The sequence below is a fragment of the Epinephelus moara genome, chromosome 1, assembly GCF_006386435.1.
Source record: "Epinephelus moara isolate mb chromosome 1, YSFRI_EMoa_1.0, whole genome shotgun sequence".
In the NCBI taxonomy this organism is placed as follows: Eukaryota; Metazoa; Chordata; class Actinopteri; order Perciformes; family Serranidae; genus Epinephelus; species Epinephelus moara.
Window position 1 is genome coordinate 47,123,109 of NC_065506.1, and position 23,848 is coordinate 47,146,956.

General features: G+C 42.9%; 2 protein-coding genes across 2 annotated transcripts in view; both read right to left on the minus strand.

Moving 5' to 3' along the window:
• The window catches only part of si:cabz01068815.1 (solute carrier family 51 subunit beta), a 364,543-nt gene that overhangs the window by 20,571 nt on the left and 320,124 nt on the right, over window positions 1-23,848 (minus strand). The gene's annotated exons all lie outside the window — the stretch shown is intronic.
• On the minus strand, window positions 18,588-23,003 carry LOC126395494 (cytochrome b-c1 complex subunit Rieske, mitochondrial). The gene is made up of 2 exons (XM_050053014.1): window positions 22,731-23,003; window positions 18,588-19,730 (listed from the first exon to the last, which is right to left on the minus strand). Exons 1-2 carry the CDS (start codon window positions 22,939-22,941, stop codon window positions 19,120-19,122), a joined length of 822 nt encoding a protein of 273 aa, XP_049908971.1. The 5' UTR covers window positions 22,942-23,003; the 3' UTR covers window positions 18,588-19,119.

The window sequence follows — 23,848 nt, forward strand, 5'->3', positions numbered from 1 at the left end:
GTCAGTCATTCTGTCTGTCCCACGTTTTTCTACTCACTGACGTGGTCAATCTATGTGAAACTGCACATAGGCGTTGAGGACTGGCATAGGTAGAAGGTGACAAAGCTACCAATGGGTATGGACTAGTATAACTTTATTTTTCTAATTAATAATTACGAGAGAGGTGCCCCTTTTTTTTTGCATGAGCACCTGCTCCCAAAAATGTCTGTGCATGACACTGCTGCTGATCATACCGTGCATATATCCTGCATGTCTCTTGTTTAGCGTTGTTTATGTGTCATATCATCAGCATCCATTCTTGGACACAGACTCTTTCTGTTCTGCTACACTGCTGTTTGTCTGCTCTCTCACTGCCAGGCATTATTAGCTCATTACATTTTAAAGAGCCCTTCCCTGTGGTGATGTATGGTCCTGAGGAGAGAGGGGAGAGAGCTCGCTCAGCACAGCAGCTTGATCTCTGTCTCCCCTCGGTCTCCTGAGGTTGGGGGGTACAGATGATGTAGCGCTGTCTGCGTTACGTAACAGTGCAAGCAGGAGAGGAGTTCTCCTCCCAAAGTTACAGCCGCTTCAGCCAGTTCATCTGAGGAGAAACTTTTTTAAAGGAACACGTCACCCACAAAATGACCATTTATATATCAATTATTCAGACTGTGTTACCTTGTGAAGAGAACTTTGTTTTTCTGTCTCCTCCACAACTACATTGTTGAATAATGGAAGAAAACGGGATGGCGTTTAACAGCAAAACTATATCCAAAAATCTGTTTGTAAACTCTCACACAACTGCAGTAAAATCCAGCGATGTGTCGCTACAAAACACGCAGCTTTGAGTTGCACAAATGTGGCGGTAAGATAAGATTGGTGGTTAGGTATAGGCAACAAAACTACCTGGTTGGATTGCAGATGTTGTTTAAAAGCATACAGCTTTGTGTCGCACAAACGTGGCGGTGAGAAGGGGTTGGGGTTAGGTTTAGACAAGACTCTGCTTTTTGTTCAAATAACCCTCACCCTGCAGGCATCGCCCCCTTTGTGAGAATCTTTGATGACTGTTTCAGGTGGCTGGATAAACAGTTAAACAACAATCAGAGCTTTAAATGCAGTAAATCATTTTCCTTTAGTGGCTACCAACCTCACTACAGACAAAATGCAACAAAAACATGGCCACAAAAAGGCGATAAGGTGGATGAAATGGACGCAGCTGTTTCAACAGACATAACAGCTCCTGGATCGTCACATTGCAGTGCTGTTGCTCCTTCCACCGACCTCAGCCGTGATGAGCCAACAGGGCAACATCGCACCAGCTGGCCTGAAGCCTCCTCATTTGTCAGCCAGTGAGCAGGTCTCCACTCAAAGCCTTTTGTCTGCGGGGGATCTGCACAATGTCACTGCCAACTGTCACATCTCTGCCTCAGACTGTCTCTGTGTCACAGCCGCGCCATTTGTGATATAGTAAATGAGAAACTGCTCCGTCAGCCTGATAATTAAACATCTCCTCATAAAAGCAAACTGAACCAGAAAAGGATTTTTTTTTTTTTGAGTGTGTTTGTTTGGATGAAATATACGGAGTCAATATTTAGACATGGGATGGTTTCTGCAAACAATCAGGCTGAAATGCAGGAGAGGTTAATGGGATTTGAAACTGTTGCAAATGCTCAACTTTACTCAGCGCCTGCAGGAGTGATTTTAATTTGGTGTGGAGACATGATTCACTCAGGAACCAATATTCTTTCTATAACAAATGTGTTTCCATCCACAGGGTTCATCGTTGCAGCGTATAACCTCTGCTTCAGCAGGTGCCACGACACATGACTTGGCCGCACATAAGACTTGTATGTTTGGGAAGAACTGAGCACACAACTGGATAAATGAGACTTGGGTTATATTGTATGTTCTGATATAGCTTTGCTGTTGTTAAACACAGCCCCTTCTTTCTTACTTCAATTGACCTTTCAATAAGCCCCGCCCCTTTGTGATGGTCCAACAAGCTATCGCAGTAAACATGGAGCCCACACTGTAACTAACTGCACTCCCTGAAGAAATATGATCATATTTTGGAAAAATGAAAGAGTGATTCCAGAGAGAAGCAGACAGAGGGGTCTACAGCATAGATATCATATACAGTAGATACTTCGTTGACGGCTTCAGCCTGTTTCAGCGGTGCGTCAACGTTGCCGCCATCAAGTGTAATTGGGTGCCGGTCCACAAAAATTACAGCAAAGCAGAAAAACCCGACAGCACTCACTCATAAGTATAATACTGTTTAATATAGTGGATTGCACAGCAGCAGTCGAACGGACGCGTTTCAGCTCATAGCCGTCCTCAGCGTTAGGAAATAGCCACTTTAGAATGAAAATACAGACAGTACTTACTGACCCTCATGCCGACAAGAAGTCCAATGTAGTTTTCGATCCACAAAACTATTGATTGGTATTGATAAACATCTTAAATTTGATGTAAACACTGCAGATATGGTGAAGTGAGGGCGACAGAGAATTCAGCTTCTCCGTAAACTAAATTCCTTTTCTATCAGTCCCATCATCCTCTGCTGTTTCTATCAGCCTTTTACTGAGAGCCTCGTTAGCATCGTTAATATCTGCTCTAAGATCACAGGAGTGACACAACGGGACTTGACCGGTCTTTGCAGTCAGCAGATCCTCCAGAAGGCCACAAGTATTTTAGCTTCTTCTGGACGTGTTCTTGCAGGAGAATTTTCGTGGTTGCCGTCAGAGCGTCATTACACATTACCTGCTTGTAAATATAACCAGTATTCAAAATTTTTTATTCAGTCTTTTATCTTTTAAATTCCCTGTAATTTATTTCTTCTTCAAATGTTTTTATTGTTTTTTAGATTTCTTTTGTTGATAATCGGTCTATTAACTTTTAAAAAATATTCATAGAGTCCTTTATTCCACTGACCTCCTCGGCATATTTTTTATTTTTCATATTTATTTGTTACTCATCTATTTATTGCCCCTGGTGTGATTAATAAATTTGTCTGAATCGGAATCTGATATTTTAAGTAACTTTTGATATAACGCTGAATGATTTATGTGGTTTTTTTAAAATTTCTAAACAACCATACACNGAGAGAGAGAGAGAGAGAGAGAGAGAGAGAGAGAGAGAGAGAGAGAGAGAGAGAGAGAGAGAGAGAGAGAGGAGGAGGAGTGACATGAGGCAAAGGGCCACAGGCTGGAGTAGAGCCCGGGCTGCTGCGGTAGCAGCCTTGTACATGGAGCGCCTGCTCTATCCACTAAGTCACCGACGCCCCAATAGGCTTCTTTTTTGTGACGTATTCAGCATTTTTATCTCCCTGACTCTTGGCCATTGTTATATTAATTCTGTGGTTGTTTTAATTGCGTACTTTTCTAATGCAGGACGAAGCTGTTTCGCAGTGAGAAAAGGCTCTGAACATAGCTTGTGTTCAGGATTTCACCGTGCCTGTAACAATTGGTCAACTAGGTGAGAGTGGACTCAAACATACGAGTCTGGAGACAGTTTGGGTGAAATAACACAGTCTTCACTGGTCAAAAGGTGGGTTAGGTACACAGAAGGACTATCAGTGGAGGCAAACAAACCCAATATGGATGAGCCAGAGTCTATCATCAGGCTGGAACGCTAGACACACAAGGAGCTGAGACGAACTGGCACTGAGAGAAAACAAGACACACACTAAGTACCCTGGTGAGGGGAAGGATAACGAGACACAGGTGAGGCTGATCAGGGCGGGACAGACAATCAGACACAGGTGAAGTCATCAAGAGGGAGGGAAAACACACAGGGGCAGGAAGTGAAGTGATGTGAATCATGAGGAGATGTGAGTTTCAAAGTAAAACAGGAAACAACATGAATGAATGAAATAAATAAATATAACCTGAGAAACTTCAGCTGTGACAGTGCCCCGTCCTGGGAGATTTTTTGAGGCTTATATCTGAAATAATAATACAAACTTTAGGAATAACACATTTGTTTAGTTTTCTTAATGCTGAGTTATACGGCATGTGTTGCTTAATTTGTGTAGGGGCTGGAGTTTGTGTGGTTGAGTTTGACGGAGGATTTTGTTTTGCCACTTGTTGTCAGGAATAAATGGACATTGCCTTCAAAGAAATCCACGGTCTGGGTCTCTTTATATCCACACAATGCAGACATCATTAGAGTCACACGCAGCCACCTGACAGAGATCTGCACCTTACTGAGTGCACTTTTCCAGCTAAATCAGGATGTCATTACATGTCTATTAAAATGCATTTGCTGGCAACATTAGTCGAATAAGACACAGTTAAGAGTGTGTGTATAATGAATATTCATATTGCTCTGTTTGTATATATGATGTTTTTCTCTGCTTTTAATGATTAAATTGATTTGCAGTTACATGTCATAATCTATGTCGTTTTAATGTAGGCAGTAGTGCAAAAAAAACAAAAACAAAACAAAACAAATAAACATGATCTGTGTTCTCTTCTGTATCTTTAAAACAATTTTCCCCGGTCCTTCTATAACCACCATGATGTCCTGCACCTCACTGTCATCACATTTCATTGGCCGACGGGTAAGAAGATGATTGTCTGAAGGCCTCGCCAGAATGAACCTCAACAACCCTTCAATTTCAGCTTCATCATGTGATCAAGCAGGATGAGCCCCAGCAGTGACACTATCACTCCCAAGGCAGAAAACCAATTTTCTTTTTAGAGCTCAGCAAACCCACATTCAATTTGACGAGGGGAAGATTTCGAGGAGCGAGTGTGTGAGAGTTATTTGCCTCTTTCTCAAATTACACTTCTCTGAAATTTACAATCACGTCAGCTTTTTTCTACCTCTGTGATTTCCGTCTCTGTTCGCCCCGCTCCACATCTCCTTCTTTATCAGCTGTTTTACGATCTGAAAACAAACCTGATCATTTCAGGTTTCTGAGAAATAACTTGTAATGTATTCTTGATTTTCACAAATAACATAAGAATGCAGATTGCACTGAAGATAGAAACAAGGACAAAGATTCCTGGTCAGTCTGTCTGTTGGTCCAACACTCTTCTCCTCTCACACCACCAGCTGGCCAAACCTTTCACTTAACACATCGACCCTCATTTATCAATCTATCTTACGCACCAGCACAGGTCCGAGCATAGAAATCATATTAGGATATCGTTTGCTTGTGATTCATGAAAGGTTCTTACCTGGCCAATCACAGCATAGGAATGATCTGGTGTTGATAGATGTGGTGGCTGAAAACAATCATCATTTACATATCCTGCCCCAATATGTATTCTGGGTTTAGAGGCCTCGCCCCAAGACGTTATGGAGAGGAAACATTTTCTGAGATAGAAATGGAAATGATGACATCACAGGTTCCATTTAACCAACTGGTTTTATTTGGCAGTCTGAAAAGTGGCATCAATGGAAGTCGGAAAAAGGCAGCATGGGATGAAAACACTGCAGCGGTCAACAGCTCTGCAGTGATCAGTCGGACTCCAGCTGGAATATTTAATTTATACATCCATGATATGTACCTACCTGTGACTCTCACATATTAATAATATAAGCTAGATATTATATAATATTGAAAATCAGACATATTTCATTAGCTCAAAAAAGCCCAGGATCTGTTCAGTAAATTTTAGCCTCCATCATGTAGAAAAATCACTCCAAAGTTTTGTTCATAGTCATAAATATTTGATAGCTAGCTATCAAATAATTGATGTAATCTGTGAGAGTCCAGCTGTTCATACAAAGTGATACCTGCCTTTATTAGCCAGGGTTCACTGAGGGTCCAGCAGCAGACAGACAGACTCTTTCTTTTCTTTATTGGCCTGCAGAGTGGAGCTTCAGATATGAGAGTGGACGAAGGATGAAGGCAGAGATGAAGAGAACATAAAGTAAACAGTGAGTGAGGAGGCAGAGAGTGTGAGAGGACATAAAGAAAGTTTCTGAAATGACTCTCCTTTGCTCGAGTCTTCTGAAACATGAGAGCATCTGAGGCCACGTCCCTCGTAGGGATGCAGCCTTTTTATAAAAGGAGTAAGAGCCCTACAGGTGTCGTGTTGCTTATCTGTAATTATAGTGTTTTATGTTTTGAGGTTGTGCCGTCTTGGCGAGGACACTCTTAATCTCAATAACTGTTTCAATCAACCTGCTTTTATGCACATTTTTTATTTGCACATTAAAAACCAGAGGAAACACTCGGGAGAAAATAACGTAATGCCGCCCTTACATTTTTACACAGAACCAAATGACAGCGGCATCATGCTGCTCCAGTGTGTGAGTTTAGACTGCATGCCGGCATTGTGAAACCAAGGGAGACACAACAGGCGTGACATGTACACGCACAACAGTGTTGGCCTTTAGTGTGACAAATAACATACGCCTCGGCAGCGCCTTATAACCAATAACAATGGTGTTAACATGTCAATAACTAGAGCACTCGGAGAGCGCAGACCTCCGCCAAGCAGCTTGGATTTCCCACCATTTTATCTTTTTATTCCACTTCGCTTCAACTGATCACCACCAAAATTTTATCATCTGTTCCTTGTCCCATTATCAACCTTTCCTGAAAATGTCATCAAAATCCGTTCAGAACTTTTCAAGTTATTTTGCAGACAAACAGAGAAACAGACCAACGCTGGAAACATAACCTCCTTGGCAGAGGTAACAATCATTTACCGTCTCTGTTTTATAGCAGCTGATCTTGTCCTCTGCTCGGAGGGTAAGGAGCTCCCCGACCGCATTACTTCCAAAATTTTTCAGTGACTGTTTATCTTTTCTTAGTTAGCTGCTAACTGCTAACAGCTACCTGACCTGACTTTTTAAATCTCCCAGAACGGGTCGCACACATAACGTGTTGTCAGAATGTCACACCCATGCCCCCGTCCTGAGGGCTGTCCCGTTTATACACCGCGTTCCAAATTATTATGCAAATGATATTTTTCTCTGATTTTCCTAAATAGTCGNCAGAACGGGTCACACACATAACGTGTTGTCAGAATGTCACACCCATGCCCCCGTCCTGAGGGCTGTCCCGTTTATACAGACATCGTTTCGGTGCTATTACTACCTCCAATGCCAACTTAAAGGCGAGACCACTCTCTGTGAATGTACCTAAATACAAAACAGTGAGGCGGCATAATGGCATGAACCTCCTGCCTTGAAGAGGGAGTGTAAAACGGGCTTATGACACTCTAGGTATCCCTCCGGTGTCAGCATCAGTTTATCTTTTCAAAATAAATTTCCATTTTCATAGGACGTGCAGTTTCTGCTCTTTAAATGGAAACAGTCTTTTTTCAAAATTAACTTAGAACGTAGGTAAAAAAAACTTGTTTCTTTAGGTTTACTTCCTTAAGTTTAGGCACAAGAGGTATGTGGTCGGGTTTAGCGAAAAACATCATGGTTTGGCTTAAAATAAGTACAGTTGTTACTAACGTAATGTAATGTGACATGACAGACATCAACAGCATCAAATGCTACACATAGCCTACTAGCACGCTACATCGTTATTCAAATTACTTGACTGACTTTTGGTTTCACACAGAAGACGAACAGCACTCTGGTGAAGGTTCAGACTTTGTTTGACCTATTCACCCTAACATCCACCTGCCCACACTGGACTGTCATGCTCTTTAAACTGCGGGATTAGCTCAGAGCATCAAGACATGCAGCTGCCCAGTGTGTCTCATACCATCGCTGATCGTTATCTGACATCGAGAGCCACTGACCAGCCATCTGTATTTGATGAGATGGGAGTGAACCTGTCTTGTGAAAACAGTAGATCTGTGTGGAGTGATGACTATAAGCTTCCTCACATTACTGCAACAAACTCCAATATACAGCAATAAATCAGGGAAGTTAAAAGAAAAGCTGAACTGATTTGACATTTTGTCCACTTGGTGGCAGCGGGGAAAGTTCAAAACATCTTACAGTATCACCTAGAAAGGAAGCAAACATGTTGCAGCTCCCCATCTCTACATCAAATAGACAAATAGCAACATTAGCATTTATTTCACCAGCAAGGACCTCACCATCAACAATGCATGTAGTTTTACTGAAGACGAAACATGAGTGACCTGTGAGGTTTGGACTGCTTTGCTGAATATGTTGATGTTGATCCCCCTCAGGATCCTATGTAGAGTACAGGAAGAGAGACACAGAGGAAACACGATGGGAGGGAGGGGTGAAGAATATGAGAGTGTAGCAGGGAGAGTGGGTTAAGTGGGTATTTATGCAGGAAGTGACACAATCAAGGTGTGGTCCTGCTCCTGAAATTCTACCAGTTGGAGTGGTGTTTGACTGCTCCTGCTGCTCCTCCAGTCCACACGTCTTGGTGCCCTTAGGAAAGATACTGAACCCTAAAAAGCGCGCCAATGGCTGTGACATCAGTGCGTGAAAGGGTGTGAGTGTTGAACTGAGTAGCTGGTGGCGCCTTGTATGGCAGCCTCGCCAGTGTATGAATGTGTGTGAATGGGTGACTGTGACATGTAGTGCCAAAGTACTATAACTGGTCAGATCAGAAGTCCATTTCCCACAGATGAAAATGATGTTGAATCATGATGAATAAAAACACATGACACAGGGACACCATATCAATAGTACTGATGATGATTATTGTTCTGTTTAGTGGTATAAATAGGTCGTAATTAGTGGGAGAGCCCTCTCTTTATTTGCATGTTTAAGCTACAGCCTACAGACAGAAGAACTTTCTCCAGTGATATCTTTGATTTTAGGAAGATGTTTGTCAGTCCAGAGTTGCTCCATAAATAGAATCCAGACGTTTACTCATCCATAATTCAAACACAAGTCCATCTGAGTCATACACCTGGAGGTGTGTGTTGAGAGTGCAGCTCTGTCAGTTTTCTGTTCTGCAGTGACGCGCTGCTGCAGCTTCTGTCAGCACCAAACATTTTCATGAGGCATGATGAGGTGGGTCTGCAGGAGGAGAGAAGTCATAGGTGGTGTACAGCTTCTTTTATTCCACTAAAAAAATAACAGTGTGTGTATGTGGAAATTACACAGCGGACAGGTGGGAGCATTTTCCAGTTGGATGGCGATTCACGGAGCATCTTGTAGCCTCAGGTGACAGAGACTCTCGCACCTGTCCTAAAAGCTTTCTGAAATAGATTTTCCCCCGTCAAGGTGACACCTTCACCTCATCTGGCTGGACTCTGCACAGAAACAAGGCTGAGGTGGAGGTGTGGGTGAGTCAGTGTGTCAGCTTTTATATCTGTCTCTTTACTTCTGTGCACTCTGATCTGTACAGTTACTGTCAGATGACCACTGCTGAGTCTAGGACATTCATGTTCTGTGTTACAATGATCCAGAACAACATAAATCAGCTGAATCTGAATGTTTCAGTGGCCGAGTATGTTCCACTCCCCAGAGAGACGAAGGTGTAAGAAGACTAAATAAAGCCCAACTAGTGGTCCCCTGCTATAGGTGTCCAAACAAGACAAGGTTCACCCTCAGGGGAGCATGAATGTGCTCAATTTACTACATTTTGATTTCATTATTTTTTTGTATGCCTAAAAACTTCTGTGTGATGGTGGCACCAGAGATCACCACAGAGGCAAATACACCTTTTCGACAGTCATGGGCTGGATGGCTTGGTTTAGGCCTCCAGCCCAGTGCAGCAGGATTTGCATTTCTGTTACAACATGGCTACCTGCCTGAAGCTGTGTCTCTAACTGATGACGGCTAGTGTTGAGAGATGATGTTTAAAAGCAGCGGGCTGATCCATGGGCGAAAGTTCCCTGTTATTTTTGCTGCATGTGTTTTTCCACAGCAGCGCAGGTAAAAGAAGTTTATCTGTTGGAGGTGAGCTGTTTGCAGAGGTGCAGTAAGAGCCTGCTGTCTGCAGCTCTTCATCAACATCTCACTGTGGCTGTTTCTGATTTTACTCTTCCTCCCTGCCGTAGTATTAGACTTGTCTTAATTGAAGAAGCTGACAAAGTTCTGCTAATTCAGTAATAAACATATTTCATTTCCTGTAGACTCTTCACAATAAAAGTCCCCTCCTTATTTGTGAGGTAAAACTTTTATTGTGAAGCAGCAAAATAAGGAAATGTTGAGTTTTCGAGCAGCAACTTCACACAACTTCTAATACGGCTGATAGTGAACATGAAACAGTAAAATAAAGCAGATATCTAAAGCACAAACAGGACGCAGGAGAGAAACTAAACTCCAAACCACAGACATTCAGTTTAGAGCCTGTGCATGTTCTGTCCGAGCCTGGCCTGGCCCGTCCCCTTTAACTGTAATTATGAGCCCGAGCCCGGTTTAAAACCAACATTTTTTTAAAGGCACTATGTGTAACAATTTCAGTTGTTCTTTGAGACAAACAAATTTTGCAGTCAAAAGTGTGTCCTAGCACATGTGTATTTACCTCCATCAGCGTATCTAAGTATGTCCATAAGCTCCAAAATTCTCATTTACATTGCGTCTGGTGTCTCATCATGTACGTGCGCCATCTTTAAAATACAGGTACGTACAGGGACATACTTGAGAAATACGGAATCGCCTTTCGTGTTTTCACTTGTCGGTTTCCGGTTTCCGCCTGCAGGTAGAGTGACGAAAAGCAGCAGCAAGCAGGCTAGTCACAAGTGCCGGTGCATTTGAAAACCTCTGGCTTCGTAAGATGGAGGATCATACTTATTCAGCTTCTTCACTTGAAAAGGGGACATCTGCGTCTCAACCTCACACACCTCATCCCTCTCCCAGCATCACTGCACTGCTGTTAGTCGATGTTAGTGCTAACAGCGGCTAACAGCTAATAGCGGCTAACAGCGGCTAACAGCTAACAGCGGCGCTGGCCTGTGATTGCATTACCTTTCTCCTTAATCAGCTCTCTCCACCTGTGAAAGGCTACCCCGATGTTGACCCTCGTTTTTTGAATTCGCCGGTCACGTTGCCTTTTTGATTCCCTTTTGCGTTTTCTTGGCGATAAGGATTCCGTCTCCCGTGATGCTGCATATGCATGATCCTGCATTATGCTCAAAGAGTCGGACTTTGTTATGCTGCAGTAGTGCCATGGTAGTAGCGGCGCCGCTAACGGCGGCTAACAGCTGTCAGCGGTGCAGTGATGCGAGGAGAGGGATGAGGTGTGTGAGGTTTAGCCACTTGTCAGTTGTCAAAAGACAAGACGTGATTTACACCCACCCCAACAGTCCTACCTTATAAACACACAATTGCTACACACTGTGGCTTTAAGGATACGAACGTGGACATTGAAGGCTGACTCGTTTTTCTTTCCATGGCAAGCCTTCCAAATGTGCCTCGTAAGTGTGAGGTCACGCTTGTTTAAGGGGGTTGTCGGGGTTCTCTCACCACTGCTACCCGCTTGAGGGCGGGTATCCTGGCTTTTGGATCTACTCTGGAGAAGGTTGATGTGGCACAGCAGACTAGACTGATTATGGAAATGCAAATCAGCGTGGCATGGCTTGACTTGGCATGGCCAGATCTGAAAATGTCAGATCAATGAGTTCCCATTATTGATTTTATTGATCGCATCAAGATGGTAATGGTTATGAAATGGTAATGCAGTGTCCTCTTGAGGCTTGTGTGCACAGAGCAGCCAGATCGCCGTCTAGTGCGCTCTGCCAAATGCACTGGGAGCATGCCAAACACATTTTTGGTAATTTTGTGGCCACTCTCCGTTGTTGCACCTGTGGGATCAGAAAGAATGCATTATCATAGGTGATGCATTGGAGGCTGTGACAATCATGGCTTAGCACATTCACTACTTTCGAGAGCTGCCCCCAACTAAGGATTTTCCTAGCTGACCAACAGCCCTCATCAGGGTCCATCAGTGGACTAGTCTCCTGCATGTTTCTGATATGAATGTAATGATGAAATGATNAAAATGATCCCACACTTTGGATTTCCTGCCTGACACTAACAGTTTGGAAATCTTGTGGAGAGTTTTCCTCAGAGGGAACTTGGGAGGAAAATTATTCTTAAACTTAAGTTTGGTATCTGAACAATCTCTACCACAACATATTGCTTATCACAGCCACACACAGACAGCTGTAAACAGATATCACAGCCTGTTTCCTGAACAGTACCGTGCTGCAGTTGTGTGTGTGTGTGTGTGTGATATGTGTAGTGAACAAGTATAACTCAAATCGTAGATATAAAGGGACTGGTTGTAAAAGAAAATGATGAAGGGCAGTGCCTGTGTACACAGAGCCACACTGCCTCCATCGTGTGCTCCTTTGCAGCTTCACTGTGAGGAGAGGAGGAACTCTGCATTGTGCTGATCATGACTGGCAGCATTACTAAGACTACTTAAGCTTCACACATCAGCGGCTGCTTGTGTCAAGCATGAAAAGGGTCCCACTGCAGAGAGCGGCAGAGAAAAGAGAAACTTCTATTAGACTTTATTGTGCTGTCATGAAATAACTGTTCCCACCTCAAAGGCACGCAGGCTCCTCTAACTGAGCTCTCATTTTCATCTCAATGTGCAGCGCTGTGAGCTACTGTGCACACAGCGGGAGGCAGGAGGACTCACTCCATCAAAACTCCAGCTGTCGCCTTGAAAAGGACGCCTTCCATTTTCTATTTCAATTTGATGTTTCTAATATGAGCTCTCTGACATCATAGCGGCATACAGCTCAATGAGCTTTATGCTTCCGGAGTGGAGGCTTGTATGTATGTACACACACACACACACACACACACACACACACGACAAGATATGGACATGATGCTGCAGTTTGACTCGCATACACGATCAGAAGGGGCGACAGAGCCTCTCTGGAATCACCTCCTGTGTGGTAAGTGATGTTAATTAACTGTGTGCAGCTGCTTATGTTTACTGACAGTCAGTGATCACTTGACACCACAGGAGAAAAACATTTAATGTCAGGAGACATCAATAAGCTTTATCAGAGGGACAGACCTCGTTCATTCTGGGGTTGAGCTAAATACTGGGATGAAACGAGTATCTGGTACAGATAATGTACTTTTTATGGGTATGAGAATCATTAATAGCTCAATCAGCAGAGACTCATTTTTACTGAAAAGAATATTTATTTACATGTTCACATAAGAATGAAAAAATGTAACAAGTCTTTGGTGATTAGACCCCATTAAGATGGTTTATAATTAAGGAGAGTGATGAATCCATTTTAAATAGGAATTGTGCAAATTTGCAGGAAAGCCCAATCAGTCTTTTTTCAGCATTGGCAGGATAAAAACAAAATCGGGGAGTGCAGCAAAATGCCGCCTACCTACTTTTGTTAATACAGAATGCGCCTTTTTCGGGGCAATGGGGGGCGTGAGCAAGTAACAAAACGTGTAGCTCAGCGTGTGACGTAAACAGTGACGTGGGAGGGAAGCCGCGGCTGGTCAGTCCTTCGGCGATTCTCTCATAAGTCGGCCCGTTCTTCACCGTCCCCGTCATCTGACGGTTAATGGCCTCTTCGTTTGCGAGGACAAGGAGGGCGCGCAATTCCTTGTCTCCCCAGTTGCTCATCTTTACAGTGTCTGTCAGGTTTGTGTTTCCCTCTTGCTACTAGCTGCTCGCTAATTCCTGCTATCAGCTGTTTCCTGTTTATCCATCACCAGTGGCTCGCACGTGCGGCGTCATCAACAGCTCCTCCCACAAGTCATCAACAGCCCCTCCCGTGGCAGAAGGCCCTCTCGTTTGTTTTAAACCAAAAGGGTTCTGCCAATATGTCTACCCTATGAGGCGGAAAATCGGGCACCTTGGATCAACTCGCCAATCCAGCTCTGTGTGTCTAAACGCTCGCAGCTTGCCGGCACAATGGCCCGACATTCACCGAAAATCTTGCAGTGTAAAAGGGGCTAATGTCTCATTTATACAGTCGTATGCTTAGTACTTGACAAACATATCCATATTCACTAAAAGGTCACAACTTAAAACACAAACAATCTCATGCACGGCTGAACAGAATGCCTGGACACATGCATGCATTTTAACTTTGCTCAAGCAGAGCTCAAACCCATTGCTCAGGCAGTGCAAGGTTTTTAGTAGTGTTGAGCCAAATATTGGATGAAATGAGTTTCAGGTATTTGATAGTGTACTTTTTATGGGTACAACAATCAGCTTAGTAAAATGTGTCTGTGTGTGATGATCCCAATTTGGGTCGCTGTGTTCAACTTCTTACTCTTGAGATCAAAAATGATCTGAAGCTCAACCCTGAGATTGTTTTTTTAATAAATAATAAATATAGCATATTCTGATCAACCCATATCAATTACAGGCTTAACAGAAAAACAACAACAACAAGAAGATCGCCCCTCTTCGGAAACTGAGCCGCAATGCAGTTTTCCAACATGATAATGAACCAAACACACCTAGAAGATGACAACTGCCTTGCTGAGGAAGCTGAAGGTGAAGGTGATGGACTGGCCAAGTATGTATCCAGCCCTAAACTCACCTGTGCACCTGTGGGCCATCCTCAAGCTGAAGGTGGGGTAGCGCAAGGTGTCTTCACATCTATCTGCTCCATGATGTCATCATGGAGGAGTGGGAGAGGATTCCTGAAGCAACCTGTGAGCTCTGGTGAACTCCATGCCCAAAAGGGTTAAGGCAGTGCTAGATAATAATGGTTGGCACACAACATATTGACACTTTAGGCACAATTTGGACATGTTCGCTGTGGGGTGTACTCACTTATGTTGCCAGCTGTTTAGATGTTGATGGCTGTGTTTTGAGTAATTTTCAGAGGAAGGTAAATCTATACTACTATACAAGCTGTACACTGACTACTTTAAGTTATATCAAAGTGTCATTTCTATAGTGTTGTCCCATGAAAAGATATAATGAAATATTTGCAAAAATGGGAGGGGTGTACTCACTTATGTGAGATACTGTAGTTGCTAGGCTAATTTATACAATGTAAAATGCCATAGGCTTGTGCTAATAACATTAGCATGTTGTATTTGTGGGGAAAATGTGTCCAGATAAAGACAAGTGTTTGTCTGTGAATGCTGCGAGTTATAGTGAAGCTGATTTGTGTTTGAAACTGTCTCTATTAAGCCATGTTTAATGTCTGTTTAATGTGTGTTTAACATGTGTTTGAATCAACTAAACTTTACAGCACTTCACTGTAACCCCACCGCTAACTAGTGTTTTGGAGGTGTAACTACAGAGTGACACAGACACACCACCGCGCAAGTATAAATGCTCACAACAGCATAGGCCACATGTGTGGGCGACGGCGTAGGCTGTGCATAGAGCTGATGCACAAGTATGAATCCGCTTTTTTAACCTCACCAGGCACAGTTGCAAACAATTTAGTTGGTTTAACAGATACAGATAATGGTGTGCTCGCTCATTCCTTGGTTTTAGTTAAAATGCATGTTTGTGAAGAGCTGAGTTATACGACTGGATAAATGAGACTTGAATTATACTGCGCGAGTTGTGTGAGAGCTTTGATAATATTTACTGTTGTTAAACGTGGTGCCCGTTTACTTCATCTCAGGGAGAATGTTCTCCTTTTCTGGATTTTCACCATCAGAAAAAGTTTGCTTCACGAATTCAACGTTACATCGTAAATTAAATACAAGTTGTCATTTTTGTGGGCAGTATTCTTTTTATATAACTTCTGGTTAGGCCCCACCCACTCCCGGTCTAAACTCCGCCCATTCTGAGTCCAGCTACAGATAAATGATTTGGTTGAACAGATACAGCTAATTCTGTTCTGCTCATCTCTAGATCACTCAATCAGTATCCCAGTTATTTCCAAGATGTCTGTGAGAGGGGCTCAGTGGTTACTGGGAAATAGAGAGGGTGTTTAATTGTTAACACTTCTAATTAATTACCTCCACTTAATTAGTAGGGTAACAAAGGAGTATTTAGTCAGTGAACAGCAGGTCAGCTAATCATGTACAGATGTTAAATTTGTCTATAGACAAGCACACAGTTTAATATCTATGAAGAGCAAAGTTTCCAAAAACAGAGGAAGAACCAGAGTGTTTAAATGGAGCCTTTCTTTAGAGTCATTTCTGTTGTCCATATCATTATATCATATTGTGACAAATTATTATGTCTTTGCAGGAAACTTCCCGTCAGGAAATCACAGACCCATAAAACAGAGCATTAAAGGTTTTTGCATGTTTCACATCACAGTTAGTAAAACATGTTCCAGTCAACCAGTGGTGTAAGGTAGTTACCATGTGTCCCAGTGCACGCTGCTTATTAGTTAGGCACACACTAATCACTGGCAACGTGCAGATATGCTCAGCTTGTCAGTCTTAAAGGGAAATTTCGTTTATTTCAACCTGTCTCCTATCGTCCTAAATTTGTTTCAAGTGACTAGTGACATAGAAATAATAGTTAGCATGTTAGCCGTTAGCCTAGATACAGCCNCGGACATGATTGCCAGTATTTTTTCATTATTGCAAGAAATTCCATTGACTCATTCACAAGTCAAAAATGTGTTTTATCTGAAAGAAACATGCAATATTTACATCTAAGATCATAGAAAAATAGTCAACCAAGTGCAATGATGTCCTCCAAGATAATATTTGCCACTTTGATTGCAGTAAAAAAAAAAAATTGGGCATTGGGGGGGCACGTGTCCCCCTCAATGTATATGGAGACTACGGCCCTGTCAGCATGCATAATTAGGCTGCAGTTGTCTGGGTGCGCAAAGGTGAAGTGCGCTTGTCTTGTCATACAAAGTTTGATGGAGTGTCAACGGGACAATATGGAGATATTTGCATCTTGAAAGCCGGACTACAAATGTGGATAGACAGGGAGAAACACACGCAAGCAAGATACGATATTCCTCACTATATGAAGTGACTGATAACAAGATCCGGTCTTGCGCTTTCATGTGATATGCGTGGCATTTCTGTGCGAGCCTGCATTCGCGAGTAATCCATCCAAGAGTAATGTGTGTGCAAAGCTGTATGAAAGCTCTGTTATACATCATTTTAGTGTAACTTTATCTTTTTTTCGCTGTGAAAACATTCGGAAAGTTACGATTCTGCTGTTTCAAGTGATATGCGTGGCTTCTCGCTGTGACGCACGGTCGCGGAGAAAAACCATAGAGAAAAACAGGTGTGAATTTGGACGCACTATGCGTCGTTCGGGGCCTGTTGCACTGATTCTGGATGGACTCCTTGGCCTGCTGCTGCATTTTCCCCCAAAAAACGGGACAAATTGTGTCCCGGGAGAGATTTTTTTTTCCCCGGGACAGCTGATGAAAAAAGAGAACAATTCTGGGAAAAACGGGACGGGTGGCAACTCTAGTCAGAGAACATATAGAAAACGACATGTAAACGTGTTGTCTTACCTTAGCGGTGTGCTGCCATGTTTGTTTACCCTTTAGCTCTGCTTTCCAAAGCGCGGCCAAAATATCTCGAGAACAAGCAGCGATCTCATACCGTGCCTGAAATCTCGCAAGAACAAGCAGCAACAGCTGGACCGTCTGCCGCNTCAGAGAACATATAGAAAACGACATGTAAACGTGTTGTCTTACCTTAGCGGTGTGCTGCCATGTTTGTTTACCATTTAGCTCTGCTTTCCAAAGCGCGGCCAAAATATCTCGAGAACAAGCAGCCATCTCATACCGTGCCTGAAATCTCGCAAGAACAAGCAGCAACAGCTGGACCGTCTGCCGCGGAGCTGAGCAGCGCGCGAGGGGGGCGCATGTCGCGGCGTCTGCGTCAGCCAGCCTGCACTCGAATTGAAATTTTTTTAATTTCACCGCAATTAGCTACCTCAATAAAATGAACATCAGTTTAAGCACATGCTATATTGAGAGTATTATCAGTGAAAGAATGAAGCTGTTGTATCGCTCTCTTTAAAGCCAGACACCACTGAGAAAAACAGTGATTTAACATCACTGAGCGAAGGAGCTGCTGCTCCACCGCTGCCTCCGTCAGTTTGTTTGTGCTGTTGTGTGACTTTGGTGTTTTAAAGGGTTAGTTCAGATTCACTACGGTCACACAGTAACACTAACTGGTCGAGGCAGTGGCAGACCAGCAGCTCCTGTGTTTTTTTTGAGTTTTTGCCCCACTTGCCCAAAGTTTTGTGCACATATCAAACTCTGTTCAAGCAGCTAGCTGGGAAACGAGAAGAGCGAGTGGGAATGTGGGGAGTAAATAAAGAGACATACGTGATGGTAAACAAAACATGCAGCACAAGGGCTATGGGTCATTTGAGCCTGTGGTCACTGTGGCAGGACGCTGCCTGCTCTACCCACTGAGCTACTGGGTGCCCAGTGGCCTGTACTGATTATGCCTACATCTGTGTCAGAGCAATACAATACAAAAATCTGAACTATCCCTTTAAGGACATTCAGAGAAAATCAATCTCAGGAAATCAATTTCTGAAACCTTTCAGTGTACACCTTATTATATTTACCCTGGTTTGTCAGTGCAAAGCAGGCTTGTCTTCAATCTCACTCTTTGTAACAACCAGCCAAACCTGCCTGTATTAAACAAGACATCCTACAAAATAAAGCTCAACTTCATGTTTGACTCTGACACACAACCACTGCACGGCAACATAACCTTAACCACTGGAGTCCTGCTATTCATATGTCTGTTTACAGAGAGTCAGTGGGACAAAAACTAGTATTTCACTACTTGCATGAAACCATTTTAAGCAAAGAAAGGCTAAACACTGAATCCAGTCATCAAATAAAATAGAAATCTTTATTAACCAGACGTGAACTCATTTGTTCTTTGCTAGTAGATGGATTTATAATTTAATAAGATAAGCAGGTGTTTTAATTTCATGTTCACATCATATTCAAGGGCAAGGAAAGAAAAAAAAGGATGGTATCTTCCAACCTTCTAACCATATTCTGAATGGTTTGCATGTTAAAATACAGCAGCTCCTGCTTGCTTTCATTATGTAAAGTGATTGCAATACATTAAAAACAACAGGTAGAGAGGATGACCAACATCTGTCATGTTTGGGAAAATGGTGACGCTGATTGAAACACAGCAGAGAACAAAACATTTCCACATGTACCAGTTGTAAATGATGTGAACAGTTTTGCCCAGCTGGCAGAACCAATAAGACGTGAACACAGCATCATTACACCGAAACATTCGCTCTAAAGCATCACCACACTGAGCAGATGTGTATCATACAGACAGCCGTTATGCTTCTGACAGAGTGAAAGCTGTTATACAACCAGAGCTCAGTCTGAGGAGTGTTATTTATCCAACAATCACAGTTTCCTCATCTGGAAACTCATAGAAGGGAACCTCCAGGTTGAGGGGGGCGGGGCCTTTCCTGATGCGGCCCGAGGCGTCGTAGTGTGAGCCGTGGCAGGGGCAGTAGTAACCTCCGTAGTCGCCGGCGTTGGCGATGGGCACGCAGCCCAGATGTGTGCACACCCCCAGGACGATGACCCATTCAGGGTTGATGACTCTGTCCTTGTCGTGCTCTGGGTCGCGCAGCTCTCCGATGTTCACGGCGGCCTCTGTGGCGATCTCTTTCTCTGTGCGGTGACGGACGAACAGCGGTTTGCCTCTCCACTTGAAGGTCATGTTCTTACCCTCGGGGATGTCGCTCAGCTTGATTTCGATCTTGGACAGGGCCAAGACATCGGCCGAGGCGCTCATGGAAGAAACGAACTGAGTGACCACTGTTTTGGCGGCGTAGACGCCCACCACAGTTGTGGCGCCGGTGACCAGGTACGAGAAGGCTTTTCTGGAATCACTGCTCTCCTGAGAGGACTTGCTGGGGTCGAGCACCTCTGGGCGCCTATAGTCAGAGAAGTCTGGTACCCTGACGTCCGTGTGGGCATATCGGACTCCTGCGGCGCCTGCAGACACAAACAAAGTCATCAGTTCGACAGCATAGATCATTTGAAGACACACTAATCTCCAGATGCACACAGGATCTGGCTCGTGCTGTCAGTTTTGTTGGTGTGTTAGCGGGTCTATTTGTGCTGGAGCAGCTCGTTTGTCAATGTACATAAATGTCTATTTATTTGAAAATGACTTCAAATAAATTTTAATGATGCATTTCATTTGTTTCTGCCTTTGTCTTGATCTATTTTGAGATAAGACCAAATCAATATTAATACTGGCAGCTGTGCTGACATTTTAAATGACGGAGAAAGTTAGAAGCTACAAAAGGTTGTTATATTCCAACACAACCTGCTGGTATGGAGTTATTTGCTCTCAGAGGGGCAGAACATACGGTAGGTGGCCGTTGGCTGTAGTTGTGCAGTCGGTGTGTTCAAGTGCAACTTTCCAGCTGAGACAAGGCAACGTGAGTCTACGCAGTCTGATATGTCTGTTTGAGGTGCCTGGGCCTTAAAGGAAGTGCACACTAAGGCTGCTTATTTATGGCAAAATCACAATCAATTATTCTAGTCAATATTAAGTTCATGATTATTTAAAATGATTACTCACTGACTTTTGGAATGTGTGGATGTAAAGAACTATTAAAAAAAAGTATTTTAATAGAGGATTTTCTTGAACTGTACATATAATTAAACTGAAAAAACAATAAAAAAATAAATGGAAAAAAAAGAGGATAAACAGTTACATAAATACTGGATAAACATGGCGCAAGATGAGAGGAAGAGACGTGTGCTGTTGGCTTAAGAGCCATGTACTGTGATTAGTGCCTGTCCATAAATAAGCCAAGCATTCAAGATGAATGGTAACATCGCCTTTCTTAGCACAAAGTGGACTGAGGTAGATCCTAAAATTAGCACCTCTGTGTACGAAATCGAGAACTGCTTCTTGAGTTGGAACTTTTTTGAACTGAGAGTCGATTTTGCATGGAATCATGACCAGAAGAACTGGAAACTGAACCATGAGATACTGAAAGATTCACTCTCCTCGCATTCATCAGTTGATGATTATTGTATTATTTAAATTTCACCTGGAACCCTTACATTCTGACTTCACGAGGCTCTCAGGCTGCTGGTCATCCATTTATGATGCCCTGCCCAGGATACTTAAAAGACCAGTAGATCTAAATTCTCTTACAGTGATTTTTTATTGTCCAGTATGAAGACAATCACCTCAGCAGTGCACAGACACTCTTTTAGCCAGAGGACTCATTTGACTTGATAGGGAGCAGGCTACCCCTCCCTCCTCTTTGTGGATCAGAGATGCACTACAATTTTTGAAGCTAAAAAGGACAAGATTTGCTCCTGTGGAATCTAAGGATGTTTTAGCAGTGCAATGCCAGGTTCACACTGGACACAAAAGCGCTACAAAGCACGCTGATAGCTTCCTTTCAGCACCCATGTCATTGGGTTGTTCACACTGGGTGCCAGAGGTGCTGAGCTCTGTGTACGGCTCACCGTCTGGTCTAATTTTCAGTGAGCTCCAAGCGAATCTGGACAGACAACACACTGATATTTTTTTCTTAACTATATTAAGGATATATTATTTATAAATGATTAGATTCTTCTGACTGATAAAACATATCATACAAATAGAGCTGCAACTGTAGGAGATGATACGACAACTGTCTCAGAAAATATCGTGGTTTCACAGCATTGCAGAATTTAAACCATTATCAAGGGTTAATTTTGGTTGAACAAACACTTTATTACTGTAACTGAAACCATTTTGTTAATGAAAGTATGTGTAACAAGTCTTGCCTTTGAAATTAACTTAGTTACCTGTTTTTTAAGATATTGTCGATATGCAAATGTACATGGTATGATAACTGTCAACTTCTATATCACAGTATACCTTGAAACTGGTATATTTTTGCAGCACTACATAGAACAATACTAGCAGTCATTTCACATCCATACAAGGTTATTAATGTGCAGCTGTTAAACTGTTGTTAACCATTATTTTAACAGTGGTATCAGATCAGTACTCTTCATTGTACAATAGGCAAGTTCAGGTACTGGTATCAGTATCGGTATCAGTCGGGAAAAAAATGTACTGGAACATCTCGATTTGTATTTAGCATTTATTATATATTTTGTTTACTCTAAATCATACAGGCACACACTTTGACCACTGTTGTAATTTTTCCTTGTTTATCTTTTTCACAGGGACACCTTACTATCTTACTACACCTGATCTCGTTTGTCTATTTGTTCCCTTGAGGAGAGAGTTTTCTTGGACTTGTCTTTTTAGATGTGACAACTAATGAACAATGGGGGAAAAACAGAAGAGGATCCATAGTATAGAGTCCATGTTACTGAAGCCTCTCCAGGCTGATCAGAGGAACATATAACTAAAGGCAGGACACATGGAAGGGGACCCAAATATCTACTAAATATTAAAACAGTTGCATCACAGTGAAAACAGTTGTGGTTACCGTTACAGCCCTGACCGCAGTGTTAGTAAAATACTTAATTTGTGAAATCATCTTCAACTTTTACCTTTACACTTACACAGTAAGGTTACAGATTACAAAACAAGGGTGACGTGGGGACACTGAAGGTAACGTTAGCGTACACCGGCTTCTGTGTCTTTCAAACGGCTAACGTTGACGTTACTTCATCAAGTCAGTATGGACAGGCTTCCCAAGATTTATATTATATATTCTGTTCCGCAAAGACGCTGTTGGTACCAAACACACAGAGTAAGATAAGTGTTATTATGTCACCTACTTAAAACTGACCTCCAGTGTAGGCCGCCCTTTAGCCACCGAGGCTAACAGGATGCTAGAGGCTAACAGGATGCGAGCTAACAACCTGGAAAAGCCTGCTGCTAACGTTAGCTAAACTATGTTACGGCAAACTCACTGAATGACTTTTGAAGTTCACTTTAAATACACACATTAAAACAACAGAACACTGTCTTAGCCCGCTAATGCTAGCAGCCCACAGACTTACCATTGATGCTAACCGTCACAGCAGGCCCGGTCTTTGGGCTTTGACCGCTGAGCGATTCGCGGCACAGGAACTTTTGTTTTGGGTCCAACGAAAACTTCTCTCCCTTTACAACAACCCCGGGGACCAGAGCTTTCAGGGGACCGGCGACAGCAACAGCTGTAGCCTGCATGTAAGGGGAAAATGCCCCTGACCGGGCAGCAAGAGACATCATGTTTGCGCCGAACTGCAGTTACGACCTTGTGCGTGCTGTCTTGACTAGGGAGGCAACGTCTTGACGTAAGTGCGTAATTACGTCGCACGTAAGCGTACGTAATAGTGACCAAACTCTACATCCCAGGATATTTGTTCTCTTGGTGCTGTCCTACGGGCCCTCTTCAGTTTGTAAAGATCTGTGATCTCATGGAAATGAACATTATCAGCTCTAAGCATATTTCTGTTGGAAATATTGATCTGCTGACTGAGCCGTGCAGTTACAGATACACCAGAAATGCTTTGGACTGTGTTTCACCTCCTGCAGCAAAGTTCTTTTGGTCCTCCTATCACGGGTGATTTACGGTGGGAAAAGGCTTGATCCATTTAAACAGACATAGTATCTTACTATATAATGATGAAAACTCTGTCTGTGTGTCTGTTCCACATTTTTCTCCTCACTGACTTGGTCAATCCATGTGAAATTTGGCACAGTGGTAGAGGGTCATGGGACGATGCCAATGAAGCAATATTACATCAATTGGCCAAAGGGGGGCGCTATAGCAACCGATTGAAATTGCAAACTTTGAATGGGCATATCTCATGCCCCGTATGTCGTAGAGACATGAAACTTTGCACAGAGAACCCATAACTTCCAGTTATATGGATTTTCCACCATTTTAAATTTTTTGAAAAACACTTCAAATGGATCTCTTCCTAGGAAGTTTGGGCGATCTGCATGAAACTGGGTGAACATAATCTAGGGAGCAATATCTAAAGTTCCCTCTTGGCAAAAGTTGGAAAACTTACTAAAACTGAGCTTCTATAAGGCAATGAATATTGCGGAGGGCGTGGCTCATCACATAAAGGTGTATAACATCTCAAGGGTTTCACCCATCACCACGCAACTTTGTAGGCATATGACCACA